Source organism: Phyllobates terribilis, unplaced genomic scaffold (assembly GCF_046119375.1).
Source record: "Phyllobates terribilis strain yellow unplaced genomic scaffold, ASM4611937v1 Scaffold_3__8_contigs__length_932513732, whole genome shotgun sequence".
NCBI classification, from domain to species: Eukaryota; Metazoa; Chordata; class Amphibia; order Anura; family Dendrobatidae; genus Phyllobates; species Phyllobates terribilis.
This window is the reverse complement of record NW_027362763.1, coordinates 189,166,127-189,188,107: the sequence shown is the minus strand read 5'-3', so window position 1 is coordinate 189,188,107 and position 21,981 is coordinate 189,166,127. Positions and strand designations below refer to the sequence as shown.

General features: G+C 41.3%; 1 protein-coding gene across 1 annotated transcript in view; it reads left to right on the top strand.

Annotated features, from left to right (window-relative positions):
* Positions 1–21,981, top strand: part of RNF168 (ring finger protein 168) — a 61,743-nt gene that overhangs the window by 3,499 nt on the left and 36,263 nt on the right. The window contains exons 2-5 of the mRNA XM_073674380.1: positions 8,390–8,768; positions 8,853–8,929; positions 13,520–13,696; positions 16,113–16,237. Coding sequence (XP_073530481.1) covers positions 8,456–8,768; positions 8,853–8,929; positions 13,520–13,696; positions 16,113–16,237 — 692 coding nt within the window. The 5' untranslated portion in view covers positions 8,390–8,455. The remainder of the gene's footprint in view (positions 1–8,389; positions 8,769–8,852; positions 8,930–13,519; positions 13,697–16,112; positions 16,238–21,981) is intronic.

Sequence of the window (21,981 nt, the reverse complement as noted above, 5' to 3'; positions counted from 1 at the left end):
ATGGGTGGTGAAAAAAACACACCAAAATTTGCATCAGCGTTTTTGATGGCAAAATAGAATGTTTTTTTTTTTCAGAGAACTTTGTGCATGCATAAATAAAGACAGAAGGACAGTGAAAAAAAAACTCACCAAAACTGCAAGAAAAATACTGAACAAAATGCCCCTAAAGATAAAGTTTTGCTGCAGATTTGTAAAAAAAAACATGATGTGTGAACATAGCCTAAAGGTTCTTTCACACGTCAGTGTGTCCGGTACGTGTGGTGTCCATTTCCACACGTACTGAAGACACTGAAATGTAGACCCATTCAAATGAATGGGTCTGTGCACATGTCAGTGTGTCCGTGGGCAAAACACGCTGACATGTCCGTTTTACCCCCAGCATGAGCCGCAAAACGTCCCGCACACGTATAACACCCGTATGTCATCCGTGTGACACTTACTGGCGCCTGGGAATCAGCGGTACAGATTGCGCTGTTCCCAAGCGCTGGGTGCTGGAGGCATCTCTCATCATTGTCCCTTGCCGGCGCTGAGATCAGCATGAGCAAGTGACATTGTTGACAGTTCTACAGTTCTATTCTGATCCCTCTGTATAAATAAGAAAAAGTAAAAAAAAAAAAATCCTTATGCTCACCTGTCCAAAGATGTCCCCTGCTGTAATCCATCTGACCTCTCAATGCGAGAAGCAGAGAATGACTCGCTGCAGCGAGTGGGCCCCAGCTCTGTGCTGAGCTCAGTGAGAGACTAGACACTGCTCAGTGAGCTAAGCGCAGGTCAGGGGCCCGCTTGCTGCAGCGAGTCATTCTCTGCTCCTCAGCATGAGTGGTCAGATGGATTACAGTGGGGACACTTCAAACAGGTGAGTATAAGGCATTTTTTATTTTGTTATTTTTACACCAGGACACAGCAGGCACAGAATACCACTCTGTGCCTGCTGTTCTGTAACCAGCGCTTGGGATCAGCGTTAACTGCACTGCTGATTCCCAAGTGCCGGTACGTGTGCTCCTGATGCACCACACTGTATTTTCCGGTACTGGTTCTTCCAGTATCAGAAATATCCGGACGTGTGAAAGAGGCCTAACGGTAATGTGAAGTTAGAAGCCCAAAGTCATTTAACCCTTTAAAAACACGAGTTACTTATTCATATTGTTAAAATTAGCTTGCTGCCCACTCTGATGCCCAGAACCCGTTTTGGCCAGGCTGCAGAGACCTGAATTTGAGTGGCATCAGTATCTTGGTATCTTTGTATCTGCTGTGTGAGATTAGAGGCCCAAAGTTATTTAACCCTTTCAGTAACGCCCTTCTTTGAACACTTTGACTTTTTGTGCAACTTTTTTTTTAAGTTGGCAAATAAAAAACCAACTTAAGCCTTGTCATATATTTGCATTATGGGAAATGCTAGGCTGTGCCTCATGGAGGGGCTGCTGTTTCCTTAGTTGGGGTCAGTTCTGTCCAAGACTTGTCCTGTATGTAGGCACAGAGGCTCCGCTGTGCCCGGTAAATGGGCGCTATTGTCAAAACTCATCCATGCGCTAAAGAAAATTTCCACACAGGAATTAATCCGTGTTTTTTAATTTTTTAAACCAATTTAGGCCTGTGCTATTTACCTTGTTAGAGACCAAGCACACTTTCGGGGTTTTTTCATACATGCGTTTAAAGAGCTGTACAATTTTTTTATTTTTTTTAATTTGGATATTCAAATATTTTTTTGCTTTTTTTGTGCAGTATATGGGGCTTAATTCCTGTTATATTAGACCCCAGCACTGCCCCTTTTTTTTTTCTGGTGGGAAAATGAAGGAATTTTTTCAACATTTTTTTTTTTATTTTTTTATTATGATGACAAAGGATGACTTGAATACGCCTTCAAATTTGTTCATCTATGCTCTCCAATTTTTATTTTATCTTGGACATGTTTTTGTTTACTGGGGGCGTGGCTAATAACTGCTATTTCGATTGGCTGCAACTATCTTTTTTAAACTTTTTTTTTTTTAAATATTATTTTTTTTTTTAAGCGACCTGTTTTGTTTTTTGCTTCAGTCACAGATCAAACTCTACCATTCAGATCAATGTTCAGATCAATCAAAACAGAAAAAACTGGATAGCACACACATGTAATATGTGTTAGGAGTGCTTTTTTTTTCTTCATTTTTTTTATTATATGTGGTGAAAGGATTTTATTTTTTTTTTCATCATTAGTTTATTGTGCCTACAGGAATGGAATTGTTAGTTCGTGCAACTATTCTAAGAATTTAAACTGTTCTTTTGCCTTCACATACTGATAAACCTAGGGTAGGTGGATCAGTACCATATCGCCGTGGGTCCTACACCCATCACCCCCAAGGCTCAGCAGTTATCAGCTCCCGTGGTTTCGCAGGGACAGCACAGCTCCAAACTTTGTATAGTGGCAATTCTTAGGTACTGCAGGTCAGATCCCAGTGACTCAATAGTCGCTGAGCTGCACTACCTGAGAACAGCCACTAGAGTGTATGGTGCCGTAATGTTCCAGATTAGTGCACTGTTTACATCCAGCCACTACCAGCAGGGCTGTGGAGTCAGTAAGCCAAACCTCCGACTCAAACTCCGACTCCTCAATTTCCATGACTCCGACTCCCTCATACATGGCTCATGTTTAAGTGATAAATTTGCTGTAGCACAGATTCATCTCAGCTAAGTCTAGACCCTTAGATCAGGAATAGGACAGACATTTATAGGACATTTTATAACTTTCCTAAATTCTTATGAAAAAATATTCCCCACAAACTGCATTAAACTACTGTACCCAATTTATTATATATTTTAGGAGTTGGAGTCGGTCCACTTTATACAGACTCCACAGCCCTGGCTACCAGAGCTGATAATAGCTGATCGGTGTAAAGCCCCCGTCTCACATAGCGAGATCGCTGCTGTGTCACGGTTTTGGTGACGCAACAGCGACCTCACCAGCGATGTCGCTATGTGTGACACTTTGCAACGATCAGGCCCCTGCTGTGAGGTCGCTGATCGCTGCAAAGTGTCCTGGACCATTTTTTGGTTGTTGCTCTCCCGCTGGTCAGCACACATTGCTGTGTGTGACCAGCGGGAGCAGAGATCAGGCTGGTAACCATGATAAACGTCGGGTTACTAGGGGTACATGCGCACCTAGTAACCCGTTGTTTATCATGGTTACGAGCCTGCTAAAGTGAGCGGTAACCTCCTGCTCACTGTAGCAGAGTGGTAACCATGATAAACAACGGGTTACTAGGAGCGCGTGTGCCCCTAGTAACCCGATGTTTACCATAGTTACCAGCCTGCTCCTACTTCAGCAGGCTCGTAACCAGGAGCAGGACATCGTGGAAAGATTCTTTCCACGATGTCGCTGCTCCCCTGATCGTTGGTGAGCCTGCCTGTTTGACAGCTCACCAGCGACCACATAGCGACGCAGCAACGATCCCTGACAGGTCGTATCATTGTCGGGATCGTTGCAGTGTCGCTAAGTGTGACGGGGCCTTAAGGCGTGGACCCATAATGACCTGATATTGATAACCTATTTTTTTTTTTTTTATTAATTTTTTCAAAAAGAAACAACAGATTAAGGTGATAATCAGATACCTGTTCGCAGACAGGGTATAAAGAGAGAGTTCCTACATATTTGATAAGCAAAACAATATAATATAAGAACGTAATAACAATGTAACTTACATCAGTTTAATTAACATGTAATCCATTTGATACTCTGATTTATTGAAGCCATCTTGTTAGATTAGACCACCTATATTAGTATTATAGACCTTCACCAAATGATCCCTCCATCCCACTCTCTCCCCCCTCAATCCAGGCGTAATAGACCCATGCTATCCCCAAGATCCTTCAGAATGTACCACGCTGTGGAAGTGAAGGGGTCCACCATTTTCTTTTTTTTTTTTCATTTAATGAGCAGCAATTTACAATTAACTGTTTCCATTTCGGAAGAAATTTGCCAGCTTGCGTTTCCTTATTGCTGAGGGCGTCTTGTTGCTCTATTCCCATAAAATGTTTCATTTGAGCTGATAACTCTTCAATGGGGGGGGGGGGTGTGTTGGGGTCTAGCCAATATTTAAGTAATTGTTTTTTTTGCCAGGATAAGTAGGGTGTGGAGCAATTTTGGAGGGTTTCCCCTCTTCCCCTCAGGGTTTTCTGTGTTGTGATTGATAACCTATTTTAAGGCCTGTTTCAAACATTCAAATTTTTGCGAGTACAGATCAGCTGCTCGTCTCTTGACCTGAATTTAACAGCCTGGTAGACCTTTGGTCAGGAGAGCTGAGGCCCGTCTGGGCATCATTATCAGTACTCCGCTCACGAAAAACACATGTTGTGAAACTGTCAATATTTAGAAGCCTGGAAAACCCCTTTAATCCCATAACGGTCAATGACGGACGGCAAGGAGCATTAACTTACACCCGCTCATGCCGTGCAGTGTCCGTCATAGCTTTGAACTGGCACAGCGTGTAAACACGCTGTGTTGTGCCAATTCAGTGCCGACAGCTGTCTGTGACAGCTGAGCGGCACGAGAAGGGGTGCAGGGACCCATGCATCGGTCCCTGCACCCAGATCGCTGCAATCGGTCCCTCAATCTGACTGACCGGTCACAGCATGATGGAGCAGGAGACGCTGAAATTTCAGCGTCTGCTGCTCTATCCGTGCCGGAGTCCAGCGCTGCCAGTGGCTGAGCTCCCGCGCTAAACAGCCAGGAGCGGTGTCAGCGCCGCCCCTAGCTGTTAACCCTCTGAATGCTGCGATCAAGCGCGATTGCAGCATTCAGGAGACAGGCAGAGGGCATGGAGCTCCCTCTGCCTTCAGGTCGGCTCCCCCGTGATGTCATCGTGGGGGCCAGACTGTTGCCATGGTGACCAGGGGTCGTCATGACGACCCCCAGGTCACCAAGATACGGAAAGCTCCTGAGACCAATGCACAGAATTTTCTCAGGGGCTTTCAATAGAGGTATAATGTATTGCAATGCTAGTGCATTGCAATACATTATACCTATGAAAAAAGTGACAGTCCCATAGTGGGGCTAAGTTTAAAAAAAAATATATATATATATATATATATATATATGTATGTATATATATATATATAATATATATATATATATATATATATATATATATATATTACACTAATAAATACAGATTTTTAGGCAAAAAAAAAAAAAAAAAGTACACATATTTGATATCGCCATGTCCGGAACGACCCAATCTATAAACGTGTCACACTAGTTAACCCTTTCAGTGAACAGCGTAGAAAAAACAAAATAAACACGAGAATCTGAGTTTATCATGCCGCTGGAACAAAGTGGAATAAAACGCGATCAAAAAGACAAATGTAAATAAAAATGGTACCGCTGAAAACGTCATCTTGTCCCGCAAAAATCAAGCCGCCATACAGCTCCATCAGCCGAAAAATAAAAAGTTATAGCTCTCAGAATAAAGCGATGCAAAGATAATTATTTTTTCTATAAAAGTTTTATTATGTAAAAGCGCAAAAACATAAAAAAAAGACATAAATGTGGTACCCCTGTAAACGCACTGACCCAAAGAATAAAGCTGCCTTATCAATTTTACCACACAAGTAACAATAACAAAAAATCCTGAATTGTTGTTGTTTGTTCATTCTGCCTCCCAAAAATCAGAATAGAAAGCGATAAAAAAATGTAATTTGCCAGAAAATGATACCAATAAAAGCGTCAATTCGTCCCGCCAAAAACAAGCCGTCACATGACTGTCGGCCGAAAAGTGGAAAAATTATAGCTCTCAAAATATGGCGATGCAAACATTAGTTTTTGCAAAAAAAAAAAAAGCGTCTTTTAGTGTGAGACAGCTGTCAATCATAAAAACCCGATATAAATCTGGTATCTCTGTAATCGCACCGACCCGAAGAATAAAGTAATCTCATCACTTATACCGCACGATGAACGGCGTAAAAGATAAAACCAATTCTTCACCTTCTGCAGATTTGTTTATTCTTCCTCCCAAAGATCGCAGAAAGGCTCGGCGCAAATTTATCCTGCACTGAGCGCTTACACCGGGGTTTCCGTGTAAATCTCTGAAATAAGTGATTCAGACAGAAACCCCCGGCGGAAGATTTCTTGTAATGAAGCAGATGGAGGCACTGTGGACGCCGTCTGACCTATGATTTGGCGGTGTCCATCTTTTTAGGCGCAAATAAAAGCGCGGTCCGCCACAGTTTTGTGCACCACTGAAAAGAAGGAGAACGCTGAACAGAGGCCATATTGAGTCCAGGGTAAGTCTGCTGCCTCATTATAGTGAATGGATCCCTCAGGGGTTTCATCTGAATCACGTCATTCGGAGATTTAGATGAAAACCCCAAAGTAAGGGCTCAGCGTAGAGTGTCGGATAATTGTGATCCAAATGTTATGTAAAATGTTCCCAATAAAAGCCCCCACTCAGGTCTGTCATGTGTTAATGGAAATATAGGGGGCCTCCACGTTACGGGTAGTACAAAGGCTCTGGAAAAGCTAAATGCCCCCCCCCCCCCCTCCCAAAAAAAACCGAAATTCAGCAAATTCTGTGCTCCCAAACCCAAATCCCCGCTCCCTTCTGAGCACCGCAGTGTGTCTAAACCACATTTAGTGTCCACATGTTTGGCAGGGGTATGATTTCCAAAATGAGGTCACTTGAGGGGGGATTCTGCTCTTACAGTACTGTACAGCCACATATCAGGTATTGCCACATTCAGCAGAAATTATGGGACAAATTTTGGTGCCATTTTTATCCATTATCCCAGTGTGAAAATGTAAAATCTGGGGCTAAAACAAAATTTTGGCGGTAAAAATGTAATTATTTTTTCCTCACTGCCCAATGGAATAAAATTCTGTGACACACGCTTGGTGTCAGTATGATCACTGCACCCGTAGATGAAATCATTGAGAGGTGTATTTTGTAAAACGGGGTCATTTATAGGGGAATTTGGTGTTACTGCACCTCAGGGGATCTTCTAGTGGGTCATGTCACCCTCAAACCATAACAGTAAAATCTGTACTATAATATGGTGCTCCTTCCTTTCTGACCTTTGCACTGTGCCTCAAAAGTAGTTGCCAATTACATGTAGGGTATTGGCGTATTCAGGAGAAATTGCAGTACAAAATGAGAGGTCAATTTTCTCCTGTTACCCTTGATTATTCCAGCAAATTTTGAATTCAAAAAGTCAAATGGTGCGCCTTCCCTTCCGAACCCTACCGTGCGCCCAAACAGTGGTTTTCCATCATATATTGGGTATCAGCGTGCTCAGGAGAAATTTCTCAACAACTTTTTGGGTCCATTTTCTCCTGTTACCCTTGTTAAAATAAAAAAAATTGGGGCTAAAAATACATTTTTTGTTTTTTCCCCACATCTTTGTTATAAACTTCTGTGAAGCAACTGGGGGTTCAAAGTGCTCATCACACATCTAGATAAGTTCCTTGAGGGGTCTAGTTTCCAAAATGTGGTCACTTGTTGGGGGTTTCCGCTGTTTAGGCACATCAGGGGCTCCCCAAATGCAACATGGCGTCCGCTAATTATTCCAGCAAATTTTGAATTCAAAAAGTCAAATGGCGCTCCTTCCCTTCCCAGCCCTGCCGTGCGCCCAAACAGTAGTTTTCTGCCACAAATTGGGTATCGGCATGCTCAGGAGAAATTACACAACAACTTTTGGGGTCCATTTTTATCTGTTACCCTTGTGAAAATAAAAAAAATTGGTGTAAATGTAATATTTTGTGAAAAAAAAAGTTAAATGGAAATTTTTTTTCTTCCTCATTGCTTCAGTTCCTGTGAAGCACCTGAAGGGTTAATAAACTTCTTGAATGTGGTTTTGAGCACCTTGAGGGATGCAGTTTTTAGAGTGGTGACACTTTTGGGTATTTTCTGTCATAAAGGCCCCTCAAAGTCACTTCAAATGTGATGTGGTCCCTAAAAAAATATGGTTTTGTATATTTTGTTGGAAAAATGAGAAATCGCTGGTCAACTTTTAACCCTTATAGCTCCCTAACAAAAAAAAAATTTTGTTTCCAAAATTGTGCTGATGTAAAGTAGACATGTGGGAAATGTTAGTTATTAACTATTTTATATGACATCTCTCTCTGATTTCAGGGCATAACAATTTAAAATTTGGAAAATTGCAAAATGTTCAAAATTTTCACCAAATTTCCATTTTTTTCACAAATAAACGCAAGTGATATCGAAGAAATTTTACCACAATCATGAAGTACAATATGTCACGAAAAAACATTCTCAGAATCAGGGGAATCCATTGAAGCGTTTCAGAGTAATTACCTCATAATGTGACAGTGGTCAGAATTGTAAAAATTGGCCCGGTCATTAACGTACAAAGTGGCTCGGTCCTTAAGGGGTTAATGCTAATCTGATGCACTTATTTTTAGGTGTCATGCACTTCCATATTCCTGCGCTCTTTGATCTGCAGAGGCTGATTGCTGTCTAAGTCCAGTATGCCGAAGAAAATAAAGCGTTGTCTGCCACGATCTGAATGTATTTGTGGTATCTGTCGGGAGATACTACTGGAGCCTGTGACCCTGCCATGCAGTCACACACTGTGCCACCCGTGCTTCAAGTCCACCGTAGAGAAAGCAAGTCTGTGCTGTCCGTACTGCAGACAACGGGTTTCCAACTGGGCACGAAAAAATGCACGATCCAATACTCTGGTGAATAAGGAACTGTGGGAAATGATCCAGAGTCAGTACCCAGAGGAGTGCGAGCGCCGTGCCAGTGGTCAGGACACATCAGAGAATGACTTTGAAGATGGTAAGAGAGTAACAATAGAAAACATACATGTCTATCCATATTCAGTATGATTATATTATTGCCACTCTTGTTTTCCTACTTTAGGCATAGCGTCTTATCCCGCGCATCTTATCTGCAATCCTGGAGAAATCCGGAAAGAATATGAGGCTGAAATTAGCAAGGTTAGAACTGGGGCTAAAAAGAGATTTTGTCCTGCGTATTTTTTAGTTTGAAACAATTCCATCATCTGATTCCAGTGATGCATAAACAATGTAGACATTACAGGGGCTGTCTGATCTCAGAACAAATGTCTGCAGTCACTCTATGTGATTGCAACCTGCCGCATCATGACAGTGTGCAATGTCACAGGTCCCGAGTATTCCCTGTTCCGGTGGATGTTCACATGACCGCATGTATGTCATGTGCCGACTAGACTTTCTTCCTCCGCGCTCATTAAGGTAAGTAACAGGAGCCGTTTGATTAGTAAACAATAAGCAATATGATTTTGATTAGTTACTACAGGTAAGAATCTACAAAAACACAGTAACTTAAAAAAATAGATACATAAATAAAATGAATGGGTACCAAAAGGCAACAACTCCTTGAGAATGCTTAGATGAAATGTACATCGGAGCTGGGGGGTCAACATGAGAAGTCCTGAACAACCAGTTTAAAAATTTATGGGACAACCCTTTTACCAGTTTATGGGCCGCGTGTCTCCAGCAGCACACGCTGGCCACTATGTATTGGGCACTAAAATGGCACATTTGCAATTTTTACTCTGTAACATCCACTAAACGTTAATTTCTGTCAAGCTTCAGTGGGTTCAAGATAGTTACTAAATCTGGTGATGAATTCCATGAGTGTGTGTGTTAGAACATGGGGCTACTTTTTGGTGATTTCTGTTTTCTTGGCACATTAGGGGCTCTGCAAATGGCGCCGACAACCTACTCAAGGTAACTGACTCAAAAGCCAAATGGTACCGCCTTCTCATCTGAGATCTGCCATGGGCCCAATAATTAATGTATGACCACATATAGGATATTGCCGTTATTGTGAGAAATATCATAATTTCAGGGTGGTATTAAGTCTTATTCCTTATTACATGGTAAAGATGAATCATTTTGATGTAAATCTACATGACAAATGCAATTTTTCATTTTCACACAGCCGAATGGTAAAGAATCAGTGAAACCTCTGTGAGATGAATATGTGCGTTACGCCCATAGAGAAGTTGCCTGAGGGGTGTAGTTTCCACCATTTGCACTTTGGGGGTTTTCTACTGTTCTGACTCTTCAGGGCTCTGCAAGTGCTGCCCACAAACTATTCCTGCCAAGTAACAATTCTTCCCTTTCAAGCCCTGCCGTGTGATCAGTTTTTACCACATATGGGGTATTGCTGTGTGTCGGAGAAATTGCTTTAGAAATTGTGGCATCCATTTTCTCTTATTGCCTCTTGTGAAAATTTAAAAATTTGGGGCTAAAGAATCATTTTAGTGGAAAAAAACATTATTTCCAGGACGTCTCGCCTGACAGCACCCTCAGAAGGGAGACGTCCTTCATATTTCTGATAGGGACAGGAAACACAGAAGAGTTTAAAAGGCCCCCCCCCACCCCACCCATACCTCCAGTGTTTTTCCTGTCTCTATCGGAGACAGGACGCAGAAGAACTCGCCTCCAGTGAGCCGGAGCTCCTGAGGCCGGATGCAGGAGGATCGGGATGGGGTTCTCGCACTCCTCCCCTTCCTTTTGCCACGGTCCGGAGGCCGACACCTCGCCAGACAAGGGGTCCCTCAGCCTGGCCGGTTTAGCAGGTGGCTCCCGAGGTGGACTGTTTTCCCCCGCAAAGGGGGCTCTAGGTCCATGTCGCTGCAGCCCTGCGCGCTATCCTATGTGCGCAGGGGAGAAGGAGTGAGCGGCATTTCCGGTTACAGGGGCAGTGGAATGCCTGCCTCTAGCAACCAACGTGCGTTCCACGCTGGAACGCACTTCCGGTTCTGGTCTGCATTTGAAAAAAGGGCACCAGACCTGCAATTAATGGAGAAACGCCTAATTTTGACGAAGCTGATGGAAGACAGGTGAGACAGGCTATTTAACTGTGGGGCTGGAGCTGGGGTATCATTGTGTCTGGGTCACCAGCCATGGAAGGATTAACCACTGGTCGCCCTGATATGCCAGCAGAACCCCGGTACATGTGAGTTTAACGGGAGTTTCCTCGTCTTAAGCTTACCTTCTACCATCTGTAGGATATTAGTATATGATCCCTTGTTGTTGTAGGACAAGGAGGGCTCTAAAAAATCCACAATGTCATCAACCCCTAAGAAAAAAGGGAAAAGATGTGCCATCTGTAACCTGAAGCTACCGGACACGTATGGGAAGCAATTATGCACCGACTGTATTGCCCGAGTAGTCAGGGATGAACATTTCTCCTTTATGTCGGACATAAGATCCATAATAAAAGAGGAGGTCCAAAGTTCAGTTGCAAATATAATCCCCCACACAAACTTCCCAACCTGGACCTAGGCAAAAGAGACCCCGGTGGGAGATAGAATCGAGCTCAGAGGAGGAGGAAGAACGATCAGTTTACTCCGATCCTGATCAGGATGAAAGGGAGGGATCTATTTCCGTTCCCCCAGAAGAAAGGAAAAAATATCTTTTTGTTTGGGAAAACACTGAACCACTTTTATCGGCAGTAAGGAACACTATAAATGTGGAAGACACCCTCCAGCGCTCCTCAGTACAAGATGAAATGTTCGGAGGGTTGAGAACCCTTATGAACAGCGTATTCCCTGTCAATAATCACATTAAAGCCATGATTTTAGAGGAATGGGAGGAGGTAGAGAAAAAAATTTGTAATTCCCAGAAGTTTCAGATCGAGTTTGCCTTTTGAGCCAGAGGAGATCCCAAAAATTGATATTCCAATAGCTAGAGTAGCAAAAAAGACATCAATCCCCTTTGAGGATTCGTCATGCTTAAGACCCTATGGACAGGAAGGCAGACAACCTCCTTAAAAAAAACTTGGGAAGCTGCAGTAATCAAAACAAACATTGCATCAACCTCGGTAGCAAGATCCATGATCATTTGGTTGGAAGACCATCTGAGGAAAAACACTTCCAGAGAGGAGATCAGAGACTCCATCCCTCTAAGAATGGCAACAGAGTTTATGGCCGACACCTCAGCCAAATCAATTAAGTTTGCTGCAAGAAATGGCGCATTATCCACTGCGGCCAGCTGAGCAGTATGGCTGAAAACCTGGTCTGGAGAGAACTACTCCAAAAACAAATTGTGCTCCATCCCCTTTTCTGGCCTCCGAGTGTTCGGCCCAGTTCTAGATGATATGCTAGAAAAGGCCTCGGATGAAAAGAAGGGATTTCCAGAGGAAAAACCCAGGAAAATAACATCCTTTCGGAGACCACGTCCCCCAACAGAGACCAGAATACACTGGAAAGGGAAAATCGGGTAGATTGAGCTACCAAAAAGGGGGTAAGAGCAGAAATGCCTTTTCTAGTACTCGTGTAGACAATGACGCCATGAGACTAGGAGGGAGACTCCAACATTTTCTGGGAGCAAGGTCGGGGGTATCCAGCAATCCATGGATACTCCAGTTAATTGCAGATGGGTAAAAGATAGAGATGGTAAAGATTTCCCAAGAGAGATTCCACCTAACTACTACTCAGTCTCCACTAGTCCAGCAAAGATTACGGACAGATGACGGAAAGCTGTTATTTGCAGGCGTAGTAATACCGGTGCCAGTGGCCGAACACATTTTTTTTTTCTTATTACAGCTTGTTAAAATAGAAAATTTGAACCTAAAACAACATTTTAGTTAAAATGTAATTTTTATTTTTGTCAATCCACTTTGCTTTATTTCCTCTGAAGTTTTAATACATTTTTTTGAAAGTGGTCTTGAATATTTTGGGTGCAGTTATAAAATTGTATCAGTTTGGGTGGTTTTCTGACATACAGGCCCCATACAATTGAATAGGTCTATAAAAAATTAATTTTGTAAATGGGGTTGTATGAATGAAAAATTGCTGCTAACTTTTAACCCTTCTAACATCACAAAATATAAGGGCATTTAGAAAATAATGCCGATTTTTAACTAGATATATAGGAAATGTTTTGTATTAACTGTTTTGTGTATTTTGACTTTGTTATAAGGACATAAACATTTAGGCTATGTTCACACATTTTTTTTTTATGCAAATTTTCTGCTGCGTTTTACAGTACCAGCAAAGTCTGAGATTCCAGAAATCTCGTGCACACAGCTTGGTTTTTATTTCATCAGTATTTTGTGCGTTGCATGTTTTTTGCCGAATAGAGCATGTCACTCCTTTCAGTGTTTTTTACACTCATTGGAAGTAATGGGTGGTGAAAAAACACACCAAAAAAATGCAGGTGTCAGGTTTTTCAGCGTTTTTTTTTCACTGAACTTTATATTCATAAAGACACAAAATGATAGTGAAAAAAAAATGCACCAAAAAAACAAGAAAAATCCTGACCAGACTCCTGCCAAGAGATCAGGTTTTGGTCAAATTTCCAACAAATTTCCATAAATTAAATGCAAATGTTATCTAACTGAACGCACCACTATTGTAAAGTACATGAACAAAAACATTCTGCGAAGCACTGGGTTTGGAAATAGCATTTCAGGGAGATTACCCCATCAAACTTAGAAAAATTGGGCTTGGTCAGGAAGATCAAAACTGACTTTGGTGGTAAGGGGTGAGTTACAATAACTTTCTTTTTGCTTTCTGTATCATGTCTCCTCAGATTGAAGCAGAGCGACTTAATAGAGCGGAGGAAGAACGTAAGGCAAGTGAGGAGTATATCCAGAAACTGCTAGCTGAGGAAGAGGCGCAGCGATTACATATGGAACATGTACAGGGGCAGTTGAATGAGCAACTGAAGCGAGATGAAGAGTTAGCATGGATGATTAACAGCGATTTGGTAAGTTAGTGTGTCTGCACTTTTAGAAGACTATAGGCATAGAGACATGCTTGACGATATGAGCTTGTGCTAAATGCCCCACAATGGGTGAAATGAAGGTGCTTGGTTAAGTGCTTCTGCCCTTTTTGTTTTAATGATTGGTGGCGTCTAAACAACCAGACCTCTACTGTATCTAGGATATATCAAGTTTTTTAAATGAAATTCTACCTTTCACTTAAAGGGGTATTCCTATCTCCAAGATCCTATCTCAATATGTAGTAGGTGTAATAATATTAGAAAATGCCTCCAATTAGAAATGTAGTATACACTGTGTTCCAAATTATTATGCAAATAATATTTAATCAGATTTTCCCAAATTACCTATAAGAATTGCAGTCATTGTAATTTTCCAGTCAAATAACTATTAGAGTACAATTGAAAGGTTTTTGTACAAACTGCCTATGATAACAGTATATTTTTAAAAAAATAAAATACTCAAACTGCACTCAAAATGCATGTTCCAAATTATTATGCACAGCAGAGTTTTCAACCTCTTCATTTTAATAAAGAACAAAAAAATTGTCATTTTTGAAATTATAAGCATTAGCAGGTTATTACAAACTGAAATCAAACAGTTTTCAACTCAAAACTTTATTCTTGGTGATGTTACATTTTCACATAGGACCCCTTGTTCAAAAGGAGCTTCTGAACTCTCTCGTCCATTGAATTTGTCAGGTTTTGGATGGTTTCTGCTTCAATTGTTTAGCATGAGGACAGAATACCCTCCCAGAGCTGTTGCTTACATGTGAACTGCCTCCAGCCATCATAGACACTCCTTTTGATGATGCTCCAGAGGTTCTCAATGGGGTTGAGGTCAGGGGAGCATGGGTGCCACACCATAAGTTTGTCCCTTTTTATGCCCATAGCAGCCAGAGAGGCAGATGTGTTATGTGCAGCATGAGACGGGGCATTATCATGCATGAAATGATCTTGCTGCAGAATGCACGGTTCTTCTTCTTGAACCATGGCAGGAAGTGCTGTTTGAGAAACTCAACATCCATTATGGAGTTCATCTTTACCCCTTCAGGGATCCTAAAAGTGCCGACAATCTCTCTCCCCATGATTCCAGCCCAAAACATTACTCCACCTCCTCCTTGTTAGCGCCGTAGCCGTGTTTGCATGGGGTGTCCATCAACCAGCCATCCGCCACTCCATGCATCTGGACCATCGAGATCATTTCATGCATGATAATGCCCCGTCTCATGCTGCACATAACACATCTGCATCTCTGGCTGCTATGGGCATAAAAGGGGACAAACTTATGGTGTGGCACCCATGCTCCCCTGACCTCAACCCCATTGAGAACCTCTGGAGCATCATCAAAAGGAGTGTCTATGATGGCTGGAGGCAGTTCACATCTAAGCAACAGCTCCTGGAGGGTATTCTGTCCTCATGCAAAACAATTGAAGCAGAAACCATCCAAAACCTGACAAATTCAATGGACGAGAGAGTTCACAAGCTCCTTTCGAACAAGCGGTCCTATGTGCAAATGTAACATCACCTAGAATAAAGTTTTGAGTTGAAAACTGTTTGATTTCAGTTTGTAATAACCTGCTAATGCTTAGAATTTCAAAATGACTATTTTTTTGTTCTTTATTAAAATGAAAAGGTTGAAAACTCTGCTGTGCAAAATAATTTGGAACATGCATTTTGAGTGCAGTTTGAGTGTTTTGTTTTTTTTTTAAATATACTGTTATCATAGGCAGTTTGTACAAAAACCTTTCAATTGTACTCTAATAGTTATTTGACTGGAAAATTGCAATGACTGCAATTCATATAGGTAATTTGGGAAAACCGGAGAAAATATTATTTGCATAATAATTTGGAACACAGTGTATTCTCATTCGCTTTGTCTCTTTCCTCATGTGCAGGCATTGCAGGACCTTGGGTATCCATGGTTATGATCACTAGCAACTAGCTGTCACTATCAGTGGTCGTAACCATGGATACATAATGTCCTGCAATGCCTACACACTAGGAGAGAGACATGGTGAATCAAAAAACTATCCTACATTTCTAATTGGAGGTATTTGCTAATATTACACCTACTACATATTGAGAGATGGGAATACCCTTTTTTTTAATTTTTTTTTTCTCTCATGTTTTAGTGGCGGCTTCCAGGTGGGGAGGTCGAGTTGCTGAGGCAGGCGTATGCTACCAAAAGCGACTAATGCAGAGCCCATCATTAGTTTTAAGCAGTAAATTGCCCTTCAATATGATGGGACAGACCTTATCTGAGTGTAGGCTGTAAAGTGAAGGTTAGCCTGTATCAGAAATGTGAAGCTGATGGTAACATGAGATGTTGGTAGTTGCAGTGTTTGAAAACCAATAAGAAAACGGAGTCTGTTTTTTTCTTTTTTTTTCTTCTATCTTCTAGAACGAGTCCACTACATCTGAGAAGTCATCTGTTATTGAGCTGCCTGTGGTCTCTAAGCAGACTCCCAGCTCAAAGTCCTCCAAGAACATGAGGACCAAACCAAAACAGTCTGGAGACATAGAAAGGTGAGGTTTATTGGAAGCTATTGACGTCACTGGGTTACTATGTAGGAACACATAGTCAGGTAGTTTTTCATGTATAATGTCTGTATATTAAAGGTACAGTCAACAATTTCCATTTATTATTTATAAAGTTTGATGGAGATTTGCTGTGAAATGGTAAAAATTCCTATTTGAGGATCCTGATTCATATAGTTTTGAGAAACATGTTACTGATATTGAGGGGATTCAGAGCTCTGTATTAAAGGAAACCTGACAGGTCCCCCCATTCCCTCTAAACCACCCACATTCTCTATTCCATAATAAACCCCCTGCCTAACGAGCTCTTTATAGTGTTTGACATATTACCAGATCTTTTAAAAAAAAGTATATTTACAGTCCGTTTTTAATATTCAAAATAATCTTTTGACTTCTTGATGGGGCGTTTTTTCCGTAGACTAGTTGTCCCACTCTGCATGTTGTTATGCCCCTGTGGGCATAACATGACTTGCAAGAGCCGGCGCCATCTTTCTTTTTCTGTAGCTCTTAACGCCCCTGAAGCTTGGTGTACGCTTCCTGGAGTCAGAGGCACACTGCGCATGTCCAGAAGCTAGAAGAAGCTTGATCTTCGGCTCCACAGTTGACGTCAGGTTACTTTGCTTCCGGACATGTTCAGTACGCCTCTGACTCCAGGACGCGTACACCAGGCTTCAGGGGCGCAATGAGCTGTGAGAAAGAAAGTTGCACTCATTCGTGAGATTTGCCCAGAGCAGTCAATGACAGTCTCTCATGCAGATCATGGTATCACATACAACCCCTGGCAAAAATTATGGAATCACCGGGCTCGGAGGATGTTCATTCAGTTGTTTAATGTTGTTGAAAAAAAGCAGATCACAGACATGGCACAAAACTAAAGTCATTTCAAATGGTAACTTTAGGGCTGTAAGAAACACTAAAAGAAATCAAGATAAAAAATGTGGTACTCAGTAAGGGTAATTTTTTTCAGACCAAGCAGAGGGAAAAAATTATGGAATCACTCAATTCTGAGGAAAAAATTATGGAATCATGAAAAACAAACACACAAAAGAACTCTCCAATACATCACTAGTATTTTGTTGCACCACCTCTGGCTTTAATAACAGCTTGCAGTCTCTGAGGCATGGACTTAATGAGTGACAAACAGTACTCTTCATCAATCTGGCTCAAACTTTCTCTGATTGCTGTTGCCAGATCAGCTTTGCAGGTTGGAGCCTTGTCATGCTTTCTTTCAACAACATTAAACAACTGAATAAACATCCACCGAGCCCGGTGATTCCATAATTTTTGCCAGGGGTTGTAGTACAAGTATACATTATATCCTATCTTACATATTCCCATGTTTTATGCATGGAAGTCACTCAGGTCCCTAGATATCTGAACGGGAACTTTGTGACCTGTTTTAGAGGAAGGAGAGAGGCCTGACTAGAAGTAGCAGTCAAATCTACAGTGAGGATACAGGATTTGTCCCACTACATTTTAAGGCCTGAGAAAAGGTCGAACTCGCCAATAATGTTCATCGCCGCTGGTAGGGACACATCCTGCAGGTACAGGAGATGTAATGTAGAACAGATAAAGGCTACCAATGGTTCTATTGTAATGGCATATACACTGAAACACTCGACAAATGTATTGCTGTAGAGGCGCAGGAGAAACTACCATGTGCTGAGACACTGCAAGGAGGAACAGGACGCAGTTCAATTTACATAAGATGTTAAAGTGTGAGACCACTTTGACACAGAGATTTGACTTGCTGAGCTGGTTGCTAATTTTTTTTTTAATGATCCATTGTAATGGCATACAGCATTGAGGATAAGGGATATCCCTGTCGCATGTTACTTTTGATGCGTATGCGTGCCATCAGATTCATATATAATACCTTATCTTATATAGTAAACATTGGCCCGATAGCCATCCGACGCATGGTCTGCCGAAGAGAAGTCCATTCAGTAGACTCAAAGGCCTTCTTGGCATCAAATGAAACTACAATAGGTCCTCCTTCGTTCTCATGGATAAACTTCATTGTTTATTTATCTCCATCAAGACGAAGGGCTGTTTTTCTTATACAGTATTTTGGCTAGGGACACCCCACAGCTTCACGATCGTGTGCAAGCTGGTTACAATACATTGACATTTTACAACATTTGGTAGTTGCTTCTTGCTACTCTGCATAGGATGATCAAGTGTTTCCACCAAGACTCAAAGGCTTAGAGGATCCACCTCACCTGGAGTGTATGGAATCCATACTGGATATGTCGGTAGTGACGACTAAGATTTTACTGTGCTTTTTGCATTGGTATTCTCTGCTGAATCCTGAACCATCAGATAGGTGAAAACATTCCTTTTATCACATTTTTCTATTGCTACTACTGAATTGCTTGGGCGCTATATAGTTATTGTATATTGGTATTATATGGTTGGTTTATTTTGCTGTTATTTGGTTTGTAACACTTGGTCACTGGTATTTTGGGACATTCTATGTTTGCATTTGTATTGGTATTATATGGACACTGTACATCAGTATTTGGCTTGTAATATTTGGGCACTGTACATTGGTGGTATTTGGTTGGTTTTTAGGCACTGCATATTGGTATATTTTGGTATTTGGGGACTGTATGTTGGTATTTGGTGTTTGAGCACTATATCAATTGATTAGCACTATATGGACACAGTATGTCACTTCTATTTTTGTTAGCATTATTTTGGCACGATAATGGTCATTAATGCTTATTTTGCAATAATCCTTTTGTAATGTATACACATTACAAACTGATGCTCATATATTTTTATATCTGAGTGTACAGCGTGTGAGATACATACATACATACATACATACATACATACATACATACATACATACATACATACATACATACATACATACATACATACAGTCAGTGGTGGCCAAAAGTATTGGCACCCCTACAATTCTGTCAGATAATACTCAGTTTCTTCCTGAAAATGATTGCAATCACAAATTCTTTGGTATTATTATCTTCATTTAATTTGCTTGCAAGGAAAAAACAAAAAAGAGAATGAAGCAAAAATCAAATCATTGATCATTTCACACAAAACTCCAAAAATGGGCCAGACAAAAGTATTGGCACCCTCAGCCTAATACTTGGTTGCACAACCTTTAGCCAAAATAACTGCGAACAACCGCTTCCGGTAACCATCAATGAGTTTCTTACAATGCTCTGCTGGAATTGTAGACCATTCTTCTTTGGCAAACTGCTCCAGGTCCCTGATATTTGAATGGTGCCTTCTCCAAACTGCCATTTTGAGATCTCTCCACAGGTGTTCTATGGGATTCAGGTCTGGACTCATTGCTGGCCACCTTAGAAGTCTCCAGTGCTTTCTCTCAAACCATTTTATAGTGCTTTTGGAAGTGTGTTTTCGGTCATTGTCCTGCTGGAAGACCCATGACCTCTGAGGGAGACCCAGCTTTCTCACACTGGGCCCTACATTATGCTGCAAAATTTGTTGGTAGTCTTCAGACTTCATAATGCCATGCACACGGTCAACCAGTCCAGTGCCAGAGGCAGCAAAGCAACCCCAAAACATCAGGGAACCTCCGCCATGTTTGACTGTAGGGACCATGTTCTTTTCTTTGAATGCCTCTTTTTTTTTCCTGTACACTCTATGTTGATGCTTTTTCCCAAAAAGCTCTACTTTTGTCTCATCTGACCAGAGAACATTCTTCCAAAACATTTTAGGCTTTCTCAGGTAAGTTTTGGCAAACTCCAGCCTGGCTTTTTTATGTCTCGGGGTAAGAAGTGGGGTCTTCCTGGGTATCCTACCATACAGTCCCTTTTCATTCAGACGCCGATGGATAGTACGGGTTGACAGTGTTGTACCCTCGGACTGCAGGGCAGCTTGAACTTGTCTGGATGTTAGTCGAGGTTCTTTATCCACCATCCGCACAATCTTGCGTTGAAATCTCTCGTCAATTTTTCTTTTCTGTCCACATCTAGGGAGGTTAGCCACAGTGCCATGGGCTTTAAACTTCTTGATGACAGTGCGCACGGAAGACACAGGAACATTCAGGTCTTTGGAGATGGACTTGTAGCCTTGAGATTGCTCATGCTTCCTCACAATTTGGTTTCTCAAGTCCTCAGACAGTTCTTTGGTCTTCTTTCTTTTCTCCATGCTCAATGTGGTACACACAAGGACACAGGACAGAGGTTGAGTCAACTTTAATCCATGTTAACTGGCTGCAAGTGTGATTTAGTTATTGCCAACACCTGTTAGGTGCCACAGGTAAGTTACAGGTGCTGTTAATTACACGAATTAGAGAAGCATCACATGATTTTTCAAACAGTGCCAATACTTTTGTCCACCCCCTTTTTTAGGTTTGGTGTGGAATTATTTCCAATTTGGCTTTAGGACAATTCTTTTTGTGTTTTTTTTTCATTGAAGACAAATTAAATGAAGATAATAATACCAAAGAATTTGTGATTGCAATCATTTTCAGGAAGAAACTGAGTATTATCTGACAGAATTGCATGGGTGCAAATACTTTTGGCCACCACTGTATGTCTGTCTGTCTGTCTATCATCTATATACATCTCATTAAATTAGAATATCATCAAAAAGTTAATTTATTTCATCAATACAACAAGTGAAACTCATACATTATATAGTCATTACAAACTGAGTGATCTATTTCAAGTGTGTATTTCTGTTAATGTTGATGATTATGACTTACAGCCAATGAAAACACAAGTCATTATCTCAGTAAATTAAAATAATTAACAAAACACCTGCAAAGGCTTCCTAAGCATTTAAAAAGGTCCCTTAGTCTGTTTCAGTAGGCTCCTCCATCATGGGGAAGACTGCTGACTTGACAGATGTCCAGAAGGCAGTCATTGACACACTCCACACGGTCCCAGAGTCTAGAGGAAGAGTGGAGAGGCCACAATCCAAGCTGCTTGAGGTCTAGTGTGAAATTTCCACAATCAGTGATGGTTTGGGGAGCCATGTCATCTGCTGGTGTAGGTCCACCGTGTTTTATCAAGACCAAAGTCAGCGTAGCCGTCTACCAGGTAATTTTAGGTCTTAGGTCACTTCTTGCTTCCCTCTGCCGACATGCTTTTTGGAGATGGAAATTTCATTCTCCAGCAGGACTTGGCACCTGTCCACACTCCCAAAAGTACCAATACCTGGTTTACAAACACCAGTATCACTGTGCTTGATTGGCAGCAATCTCGCCTGACCTTAACCCCATAGAGAATCTATAGGGTATTGTCAAGAGGAAGATGAGAGACACCAGACCCAACAATGCAGACGAGCTGAAGGTTACTATCAAAGCAACCTGGGCTACCATAACACCTCAGCAGTGCCACAGGCTGATCGCCTCCATGCCGCGCTGCATTGATGCAGTAATTGATGCAAAAGGAGCCTCGACCAAGTATTGAGGGCATTTACTGAACATACATTTCAGTAGGCCAACATTTCGGATTTTAAAAACATTTTTCAAGCTGTTATAAAGTATTCTAATTTACTGAGATAATGACTTTTGTGTTCTCATTTGCTGTAAGCCATAATCATCAACATTAACAGAAATAAACACTTGAAATAGATCACTCTGTGTGTAATGACTCTATATAATATGAGTTTCACTTTTTGTATTGAACTGAAATAAATTAACTTTTTAATGATATTCTAATTTAGTGAAAAGTACATGTATGTGTACTATATTTTGTGCACTATAAGACTCATCGGACCATAAGACG